Source organism: Xiphias gladius, chromosome 1 (genome assembly GCF_016859285.1).
Source record: "Xiphias gladius isolate SHS-SW01 ecotype Sanya breed wild chromosome 1, ASM1685928v1, whole genome shotgun sequence".
Lineage (NCBI taxonomy): Eukaryota > Metazoa > Chordata > Actinopteri > Istiophoriformes > Xiphiidae > Xiphias > Xiphias gladius.
In genome coordinates, this window is record NC_053400.1 from 11,642,046 (window position 1) to 11,653,698 (window position 11,653).

Below are 11,653 nucleotides of genomic sequence, written 5' to 3' on the forward strand. Positions count from 1 at the left end.
TGGCAAACTTTTCTTTAATTACTATATTTGTGAGCTGAATATCTGGCAGGGAAAGCACCTGCAGTAGAAGAAAAATGGGCAAATCATTGGCATAGAAAATGTTCCCTTAAGGTTTCTGCTTCTGTGTGTGTGTGTGTGTGTGTGTGTGTGTGTGTGTGTGTGTGGACATTGATGTGTATATTTGTGTGAGTCAGCTTCCTGGGTGTCACAGAAGCTCATATCTTGTGCCTGTGGCATCAGTCAGATCAAGCCTAGAAAACAATCAGCGGGGTTGATTCGTGGGAATGACAGGTGCCACCGCACTGCAGGCGGAGGGGGTTCTGAGTTAAGCCTGCTCACACGTCTCCCCTGATACTTCTGAAAATGAGTGGAATTTCAAGGTGAAGATCCTCCATGTCTGAGGTTACTGAAAAATGTATAAGGGCATGAGGTGTTACATATGTGTTTATTGCATTATTGATAAAGACAGACGTCGCTGAGACCCCCAGCCTCAGAAGTACTCATGGCCTGACTGAAAGCATTTTCTGTCTGTTATGCCCTCCTAACCCTTTTTTTCTGCTAACCTGACCCCCCCCCCCCCCCATCTCTTTTTTTTCTATCTATGGAGAGAAACCTTTTAGGTGTTTGAAACATATTGAACCCTTCATGTGTCTCTAAGAGCACAGTGTCATCCTGTATCTCACCTCATGAGAGGGCCCTGCACAGCATGTTTCCACTGGCTGAGCAGAGAAATTGTTGGTGAAAAAAGAAAATCATATCCAACAGAATCTAAAAAGTCTTTGCATCTGTGATTGTACTCCTCTTCCAAAGACATATCATGCTTTTATGGTGTTCTTTTTATTATGTTTAGACACAAAAGATCAAAATTCCTTTATGTGGCACGGATGAGATAAATGACTGTCTAAACCACAAACCTAAGCTACTCTAGGAAATCTAAGCCAAAAGTAAAAAAAGCAAATCATTTTCAGTGTTCTTGCTTTGTCCATCAACCAGACTGAATTGAGATGACAGATTTTTTTTGTTAAACTTCTTAGCCTGCTTCACACCACTAACTATATCCGTTTTTCATCAAGTGTGTCTTACAGAATGGTAGGGATCATCCTAGGTAGACTCATTCAATTTGTGCTCATATGAAATAATGGGCGCACAGGATATCTGACACCCAGTAATGCTTAAAAAGGTCATCGTTTCTGCCAAGCATCATTATCTTTTGGCAGATGACTTTGCCTTTTTCTGGTTCCATAGATTCATAACACTGTGAGCATCATTCACGAAGCAATCCAATATGCTGAAGGTTTAGATAAGCGGTGATTGCTGTCAGGCTGTCCCTGCTTTGAGGTCTGCAGGGTTCAAATCAAAGTCATAAACCTCAATAAACAGGACAGCAGACCTCCCCAGTGAGATTAATCCTGATTAGACAGTAGAGGCCCAAAAACACAAGGGATATGATAATACCACAAAGGCCTGTCTTCTCAAAAATAGCCCTATGTTCATTTTATTAGCAGCCTTGCTGTATTGCTTTTGTACTGGTTTCTGTCTCTGCAGGACTGTAACGTGATAAGCTGCCCTGAACACCGACTGGAAAATCAGTTGGGAATCTAAAAATGACGCTATTGATGTGTTTGCCTTTTTAAGGCAGCACTCTGCATGAAGATTCATCATATGTGCTTAGTGGGGAGGATTTTTCATACGAGCTCTCCTGGCACCACTTGCAGAGTGGTAGAACTGTAGGGACCTGTGGCAGGGAAGGGAAATTTGTCCTGCTATCCTCCAATCATGATTAACTTGTTAATGACATGCTCAGATATCGAGGCCAGAGGCACAGTAAGTCTGGAGAAGTCTGATAGTTGTGTTTACTTCAGCCTGCAGCTTTCCAGCTTTCCTCAGCTTGCATTAAAAAAAAAAAGCAAAAAAAAAAAAAAAAAGCAATGAAGTATTTGAAATATTCTCCATCATCTGCCATATACAGTACATGGGATTTCACAACTTCATAGATCTCTTTACGTCCCTCTCTGTAATATTAATTATTATCACAGTATTCTTAAAAAGAAGGATTGGTCTCATCTATTGAAATCAAGCATAATCTCACAGGAAGCTATCACCATTTATTGGTTTAAGTATGTCCTTATTCTTAAAGGATGTCCATAAATTGAACTTTGTACATTCTTCGTTTTGGGTTATCTCTGTGCATCAGAGAGGGGACACATTCACAGGCTTTACAAATGCAATTACGAGATGAGTAAAGAATTGGATTGTCTCATGTTTAATGTGCCTAAAGTCAAGTTCTTGCTCCTGTTCGTCACAGATAATGGCCACATCCACAAATATCTACATATATTTACAGTGGGAATCTATTCAGTGACCTCAAAAACAGTAGTTGCTTTGTTTGTCTGTCTGACTATTAGTGAACCCACATAATATTAAGGAATAGAAACAAATATAAATGGAAAATAGGAGCATGGCGTGTGATGAAGGTTGTAAACCGCATTAACACTCTCGATCACCCCATTTTATCAAAACCAAAATGTGTTCTTATGTCCACCGCTGTCAGAATAATATTCCCACATCCTAAGTTTGTTCATAGAATAAATAATATCTCCCCTACTTAACAGCTTGTGCACACTTACCCAGCATGTGCACAGTCCTCATGAGAGTCCCGTTCCTCAACGTCTTTGACAAAAGCAGAATGCAAATTGCAGATAACAGCGACTGGCCTCATAAGTCAGTGTGTTCACAGCTTTCTTACCTGATGTGGTGTGTTTGGCTGCTGGTCGCATTAAGGGTTAGTAAGAATTGGTAATGCCTGGGGTTCCGCCTTGCTGGGTTTTTTTTCCATTTCATCAGCAGGAGTTTTATTTCAGATTTGGAAAAAAATAGCACATAATATTAAGCAGAATAGGTGGGAGTTTAGTGAGCTGATAAGAGCAGCCGCACATTATGTTGATGACAGGCCATACTGCTCGCTTGTAGCAATTGAGTGCGTAGTATCTCAGTTTACAGCAATCACAACTCGCTAGAAGCATTAGCCGCTGATTGAAAAAGCTATTATGTTAATGTATTTTGTAAAGACAAATTATCGAAACAGTATATTTACAGCAGGATTCAGGGAGCATTAGTTTTGTATCAGCCCCCTGCTAAAGCTTACTGTTGTGTCACTTAACAACCCCAAAAAAAGTAATTTTCTTTTCTAAGGCTTAAGATTACTGGTGAGATGTAAAATGTATTGATCGAAGGCTTCTAGAAACACACGGGGAGCTTTTAATTTGCTGTGCATTTATTGCTGTAGCTTAAGTGATTTATCCTAGGGGTTCATTAGCAACATCCTTATGCTCTGAATGTGAAACCCCGATCTTTAAGCAGCCTGCCTTTTGTTCTCCCCCCAGACAGCTTCAAAGTTATCAGATTTAATCCAGCTATCAGAACATTGTCACGCACTGTAGGGAACAACTACTGCATGAGTAAATGAGAAATGGGCTGCCAAGGAGGTGATCTGTTGAGTTTCCCATGTATTCAGGTTCATTCTTACATACTTTTCTCTGTAAATTATTTTTTAGCCGTGGTAATGGCGTGGCTCTATGGGTGGCAATGTCTGTCTGTCGGTCGATACACCACTTTGTTCCAGACTGAAATATCTCACCAACTTTTGGATGAATTGCCATGAACTTGAGTGCAGATATCCGTAGTTCCCAGGGGATGAATCCTAATGACTTTGGTGATTCCCCCACTTATCCAGGGAAATATCTCAACATCTACAAGACTGGTTGGCACAAATGTTGTTGAGTATTTTTGTGGAGATATTCATGGTCCCCATGTGATGTGTCCTCTTGACTTCAGTGATCCACTTTGACTTTTCCTCTCACACTACCTTTAGGTGAAAATTTAAATTTTTCCAATACACTGGACTATGAAAACAAGCAAAATTATTGACATTCTAATCCGCCTCAGCTTTACGTTGTCTTTAGTGTGAATTAGCAAACTTTGGCAGGCTGTGACAACAGTAAACATTACACCTAAGCATCAGCATTTTAGCATGCTAACAATGGATGTATTGTAAGAACTGGATACCGGACTCTAAGATGGCACCCATTAATTTGAATTAAAATTAGAAAGACAGAAAAAGGTTAGACCCTTGTCTTGTCTTGTTTCACCTTGTTTTACACAAGTTACAATTTATTTTCATGCAATAGAAGATGAAATTGTCACTTCAGAAAATATGATGTATAATGTAGACTCTTGGTCTTGTTTTTATAGAACTAACAACATGTTTTCTGTCCCTGTCTTTTGTCTTCCCCTGTCTCCAGGAGCAGCCAGGGCTTCATGCACATGAAGCTGTCGCGGACGAAGGACAACAAGTACATTCTGGGCCAGAACAGCTGCCCTTTTGACAGCGTGCCTGAGATTATCCATTTCTACTCCAGCCGCAAGCTGCCCATCAAGGGTGCCGAACACATGTCCCTGCTCTACCCTGTAGCCATCAGGACACTATAGTGCTATGGGTCACCTGCAGGCATCGGCCCCTGCAGTACTCACCAGACCACCTTGTGGCTCCACTCTTCCTGTCCCTCTGAATAGAGTCCCGTAGGCTCCTGGGAAGACGAACAGCGGCATCCCAAACTGCTGATCCTGACTCACCTCAATGGCCGAAAGAATCCAGACCTTTTGAAGGCCTACTGCATACTATCTCATACTTACAGCCTCAATGTTTGCAGAAGTCTTTATTATTTTATTTTATTTTATTTTATTTATGACGGTCATCCGCTTATTACATCACAGACTGACTATCTGATGAACATCATTTCATTTATTCTTGAGCTGACTTCCCCTAGCACTTAATAGTCAAAGAAAAAGAAAGGTACAGCATTGTAACATTTGTCACTGGGATGTACCTTTTATCATATCATGTTGTACCTTTTTCCTAAGAGTGCACATCATGGCAATTGTGTATGAACAAGTTTGTCTGATTTTCTCATTTGGTTAGGCTCTACTGATACTGTAATTGTTTGTAAGGGGACTTGAAGATTGTAAGAGCCGTGTAAGGGAAGCGACATTTATGAGGCATGTTAAGGGATATTGTCCGCATGGGCCCCATACAGTGGTCAGGATATTGAATAAACTGGCCTTGTATGAATGGTGTGTCCCCAGCTGCAATGAGACAACAGGCCTGTGAGCTGTGCAGACTGATCTCTCTATCTTGTCATAGTACATGCTCTTTGCTATCCATCACTGAGTGGGTGTATCACGCCAATGACAGTGTAAGTACCATAGTGGTGAGACAGGCAGGAGAGCATGATGGATGGGTCATCCCATCCGACACAGTACAATTGGCTGAGGCTGGAGACCAGAGCCTGTCCAAATGGACCAAATTACCCCTGCTCCTCCTGCTTAGAATGGCTTTGCATTGGGAGAATGAAATATGCCTGCATTGTCTACCTCAGAAAATCAATTTCATTCGCCCATCTGCAGATCAATAGGTACAATGGGATTGCAGACATCGATCTGCCCTCCCTTCGACATTCCCAATTCCCTTAAAATTGCATCACTGGTTCTAGGAATATGTTTTTTTTAATACAGTTAATCCAAGATTGTTTTATGAAAACATTTTCATAAAAAAAAACAGATTTTCCAGATCTGCAATTGTATGTATAGTCATCAATATGATACTGTGTGATGTCAGTAACAAATGTTTGGTTAATGCCTTATAATGCATGGGTCAAATCAGTCCGCAAGATCAGCCAATTTCTAATTCTACTTTTAATGATTGTTCTGTGACTGTAATTTATTCTGGGGTAATTATTACTGATGTGTTACTCTTTAGTGATGGCCCGTCGGCCCCTCGCCCTCTTTGTCCTGTGCCGATGTGATCGTGTTTTTTGGGACTACTCCAGCCTCTTTTACTGTGGTGCTTTGCATTTTTCTTTGCTTCAAGTTCTGCTAAGTGCACGTTTGCCTCAGTGGCCTGACTCGGAGACACTACTCACAGCGTCTCCTGAAGAACGGGATTATCAAGCCTCACATGAGAGATGATAGCATATTCTCTTCGGACCAATCAAAGTGCAGCCTGTTTGAACCGGATAAACACCTACCTTCAGCATGACTTTCTTCTGCTAAGCATTAACATCTGTCTGTCATCTACCCTTTACTATCAGATGTTTATACATGCGTGAATGTGAGTGAGTACGCAGGTGTCCAACACTTTCATGTGTACGGTATTTGTATGCAAATGAGAATGTGTGCACAGACTTTCTGAGCTCCAGTGTGTTTTTAACCCTGCTGGTACAAACTGGTGACAGTTATTGCTTGAATTTCTTTGGTTGTCAGCGCCTTTTTCTCTCCTTTGAAATCGAGAAACTAGAATCCAGCCCAATGACACACCAATTTTCTTTTTCTTCTTGCATTCACTCATTAACCACGTTAGATATTAGCAACTCATAGGAATGACATGTCCGTCTTATGGTCTGCAGTTCATTTTAACAGAGTCCATATATCGGCCATCAGCACCAGATTTTGCTGACCAGTCACAGCAAGAAGGCTCTGATTTGCCAACGGTATCCACACCACGAACTGAGCCTAATGAGAGTGTCTAACGCTTGTATAGCGAAACTGGCTCTGCTGAGAAAAACCTTTGTCAGTCTTATGTGTTGCAAAATTCATTGGGTTGGTGGTTTAAAGAGCAAATCCAAGTAAAGTTGAAATTTTGGTGGCTTAGTCCAAACTGAAAATAACTGACACTAGGAACTAGAAACTGACTTTAGCAAGCATGACCACTGTATATACAAAGTCAAATGAATTTTGGCTTTGACTATAGCTCCACTGTGCGTTATGCAACTAAAAACTGCAGTCATTGAAGGGAAGATGAAGATGGAGTGTGTGCCTCCACCAAATGTTGACATGCGATGGTACAAAATATCCACAGGGAAGAAATGTAATGAGCAGTATGACCTGATTGGTAAAAGTAGTTTGCAGAAAGTGGGATGTATACAGGCGTTTATTTTGTCGGTGCAGTAAGTGAGCAGACAGTCATTGCTGTCATCAGATAAGTACTGTATGTCATATGAGGGTTTCTGTTCATGTGATGAGGCAACCTCAACAGCTTTAGTAGGGAATAGTATGTTGTTGCAGTGGACCTATGTATTTCCTTGAAAGAAGATATCCTAAGAAGAAAGGCAAATCTAAAATGAACTATGTGTGTGATGTATCCTTTATGTTCAAATTTTTCCCTGTTTAAGGGATCAAACAGTAGAGGCTCTTTATTTAGTTACTGCTGCTCATGAGTATTTCTCTACTATAGGAAAGAGCCTGTGTATGATGGCCACGCTGCCTAGAGAGAGGCCTTAGCTTTGAAAGAGAGAGAGAAAACGGGAGAGATGGAGGGGAAGAATAAGGGAGAGCAAGAGCGGAGGGTGATGGGAAAGGGGGGAGGGATTTGCTGCAATCAGCAGACACACTCTTCACATTCGGATATATTTCTGTTATGAGAACCTGAAAGAGCCCCACTCCTCCCTCAGAAGTGTCTTAAAGTGTGTGTGCATGCACACAATTGTGCATGCATGAAACAGTGTTTGTGTGGGTGTGTGTGAGTGTGCTTGTGTATTGGTGTGAGCAGCCATCAGCCATTGACTTGCCCCGTGTGATTCTTGTGTATCACTTTACCGTGGTAAAGTGGCACGTATGAGTTTCTTTCGTGTACATTTTCGTGCCACGTATGTATGCACTACTATAACATATCTCTGTACAGTCCCTCATGGCCAAATGTATATACTGAATGTATTGTATGGGGACATAGAGGCATCAAGGTTCAAAATAAATGAAACTGGGTTTATGAGTTAAATGTGCAATCTGATATTTTGATTACCTTTCCCTTGATGTTTCATACAGACACACCACAATGAAGCAAACACATAATTATCTAGTAGGAGCAAAGCCCCTTCCTCGATCTTCACCATCGCCAGTTACCATGGTGAAGCCCTTCGACAAATAATGAAGAGGAACCATTGTTTGAGTCAAGGACAGAAGGTTGGCGCTATTATCCAGCCAGTTCTCCAGCATTTGTTCTCTATTGATCTGCTTTGTAGCACAGTCCCGCAATATTTATTTATTTTTTTCCACTCTGTTGTTGATGCCAGTAGCGTTTGCCTGATGTGTCTGTCTAAAGCTTGCTTGTCTATATTTTCTACAGTTAGGTTTCCTGCTTCCAGTAATCACACCTCTGGCCCTTTTTGATAATAAAGTAATTTATAGCAGCATTGCATGCATGTGAGCCATTTTTGTCCATGCTGTGAATGTAATGAAGTGTAAATCAAATATGATTCTTGGCATTTGAAGAAAATCTTTGGCCTAAGTAATGGATTCAGAGGACATTTCTTAGCCAACCAAGTAGAGACAGAACAGTAGTGTTGATTATCAGTGGTAACACTTTATTTTGTGGGTCTGTGGAATAATCTCCTACTAAGCTTCCAGGAAGACCTCTGTCCATTGGTACGACTATTTATAGTAAAAATAATAAATTCTTTGAAAAAAAAAATTCCCCATTCAATCTTCATGTATTACAGTAAACTTGATTCTCCGTATTTTTTGAATTTTAAGTTTGCCCAGTGTTAGCCATTATTTTGAATTCATTAACTCCAAATGTACCCAGTACTCTGCTATTTGTTCCAAATGACATAGCTCTATAGACACAGATCGACAAACTCGTTTTATGGATGCTTTGCAACAAAAACAAAAACGTAGAAAGAGTAGAAAAAGTAAAATCTAGTTGATTTTTTTTTTTCTGCATTTATTATAATTTATACAGTATAAAACTACAGTCAGTATAAATGCATAGCTGTACTATTTGGGCCTGCATTCTCCTACGTGATTGTGGATACTTTTCAGACATGATACAAGCTATCACACCCTCTGGGGTGTTGCAGCTACATGTAAATGAAACTGCTCAGAGTCCAGCGTTCAGTGCAGCTAAAGCAAATTTTTTTTACAGTCAAATCCCTAATCCCTTACCCTAAAATTGCTTTCAGAACTGTTGCATTGTGACAGCAAAAACAGTTTTGATGGAGCACATTTTGGCCACCGAACAACTGGCGGGCATTCAGGAAGGGCACAGGTAGGGGGCTGATGAGGGATGAAACGCTGAACACTCACAGCCTCTCGAGCAGTTTGATTTTAGGCAGACGAGTGGTACATACTCAAGCTTGGAGAAATGGCTACACAAAATACTGTAGTTATAAATCAAAATTGAAAAAAAAAAAAGAAAATTAGCACAACATTGTTCAAGAAGAGCACTGGCTCCACATGTCATTTTAGATTTACAGTGGTACTAATCTTCTTTATCTCACCCGACTCAATCAAATCCAGAACTTCAAACAAGGAGTGAAGTTGCTATTTTAAGTTTCCATTCTAACTCCCCACTGTGGTTTCTGCAAGATCTTTGCGTCTCCCTCTGCAGCAGCTCTGTTCTCCTCCAGAGAAGCTCCATCAAGGGTTAAAGCACCTGGGATGAAATGCATCAAAGAACCTTTTGTGGATAAGAGTGCTGAAAAAGAAGGGGAAGAATAAAAGCGTGGCTTGAAAGCAATGAATGGGCAACAAGGGGATAAAATGGCCTTGTGTCCATCAGAAGCTCATTCCATATTCTGCTCAGTCACACCGGGCACAAAACAATCTCAGGTAACACACCTCATGTTAATAACACGAAGTGCTTCTTTTCAGAAAGACAAAAGCAGACGGAGCGCATTATACGAACCCTATCCTTCCTGCTTCCTCTGGCACGTCGGAGGATTTTATCTGGAGAGAACAGTGTTGGTATTGTTCTGCTTGTCTGTGAAAACTTGATTAGAGGAGCTTTTGCACCATTTCAAAAGATCTGGCATTGATGATTTCGACTGGCTTGACATATTGCCCGTAATGACATGGTGCAGAACCTTGCTCATTACCTGAATACCAGGTCACTGTGGGAGTAATTGGGCAGATTTGTGCCAGCTTCAAAGCCCCAGGCTTGATTCATTAGGAAGCAACTTTCTAGTTGTTAAAGCCATTTCCTCTTCCTGCTCAGAAGTGGTTTTTCACAAATACGCATCCACCAACGTGTCATTGTGGTAACTTTTGAAAAATTAAATGAACACACAAAGAAGACTTCAACCGACACGTGACTCTTCACAGCTACTCAGAAACCTCACTGACCACGGTCTGAAGTGCGGTGTAGGCACCCTGTGATAACTGTGGCGAAGCCCAGTGAAGAGGGACTATAGTGACCTCAAAAATAAGGTAGTACTGTAGATCGGAAACAGTGAATCTTGCATTATTTCTGCTGCCTCTGACATCTTCAAAGTTGTTGGTGGACCAGTGGTTGCCCCCATTATCAAACAAACAAACAAAAACCCCTAAAGATTCCCCTCTCTCGTGTTGGATTTTCAAATGGTATTTCGCCTCAATTTGAATATCTTTACTCATAATTTTAAAGGAATGAATATACTCGAGATGTTTTTGAAATTGCCAGGTATTATATATATTATATATGTTATATATTTAGAGGTGATGAGAGTTGACAGGTGCAAACAGTACTTATCAGTTCATATACTGTACGACAATTTCAGTTCTCTTTTGACATAGAGAAATTAGTATGTAAAGGCCCTGAGAGATCACACACTGTATAATTAATACTACTTTGAAGAGATGTTCACACTTGACAACAAAATGGACCTAAACATGGTTTCTACATCTTTTCTATACCATATGTCTGACGCAATTTCACACACCATTGAGTGTCTCCATGACAACTCCGCATGGTGATTTGCCACAGTGAATTGTTTGGAATATCCTGAAAGCTGCAGTTAGGAAGCTTGAGATAGTAGTCTATGCACTAAAAAACATGATATACTACAATGTATGCAAGCTGCAACATCTGATGTCAACACCCCCCCCAAAAAAATGGCACATCTCGATCTGAGTTCAATGCAAAACTATTTCCCATTATCCCTGTTTGGTTGAAATGAAGCGGTTTTTTTTTCTGGGCAAGAACAACAGTCTCCTTTTAAATTTGCTTGAAAGACAATGACACTTTTATGCACTATTGTTTTGTTGAGGCTATGACACCATTTCCTTCAGCATGGTGGAAATGCTTTATTTTTAAAATACCCTTGGAGGCAGTTGGAGGTGGAAATTGCCCGCAGGTGTGCATGCATATAAAATGGTAATGGGGACAGACGGGACACAAAGCGCTGTTTGGGTGCTGTGCTCATGAAAGGGCAATCTACTGATTGAGCCATCACATTCACAGATGCAGTAATAAAACTAAGCGGGGCAATTACTATAGATGGGGAACGGTAGGCAGCAGAGGGGGGTACGTAATATGTCCTCCCCTAAAAGACCCTGATGGGAGACAATTGGACAAAGCAAATGTAGCAGTCTGTAATAAGGCTGAGGGGAAAAAAGGGGGCTCAGCTAATGGTAGTAATGCCCTGACAAGCACAGCACCATCTCAGAAGATGTTATTAAAGCTATCACCTTATCCCTGCAACTTTCATTTTTATGTTACTGGCTGTCTTAGCACATTGTCCTCTTTGAAAAATGAAATCACACATCTGCATATAAAGCAACCATTTATCAGATGCTGTTCAACAGAGGCCAGAACAAGAACGTTCTCTGAAATTTAGAAAGGGAA

At 40.8% G+C, this 11,653-nt stretch overlaps 1 protein-coding gene across 3 annotated transcripts in view; it reads left to right on the plus strand.

The window, feature by feature from the left end:
* The window catches only part of zgc:158464 (uncharacterized protein LOC791139 homolog), a 103,059-nt gene extending 95,231 nt beyond the window's left edge, over positions 1–7,828 (plus strand). For all 3 annotated transcript variants that reach the window (XM_040132330.1, XM_040132338.1, XM_040132349.1), the window contains one exon: positions 4,302–7,828. In XM_040132330.1, the coding sequence (XP_039988264.1) occupies positions 4,302–4,488 (187 nt within the window). In that variant the 3' untranslated portion in view covers positions 4,489–7,828. The remainder of the gene's footprint in view (positions 1–4,301) is intronic.
* Positions 7,829–11,653: the final 3,825 nt, after the last annotated feature.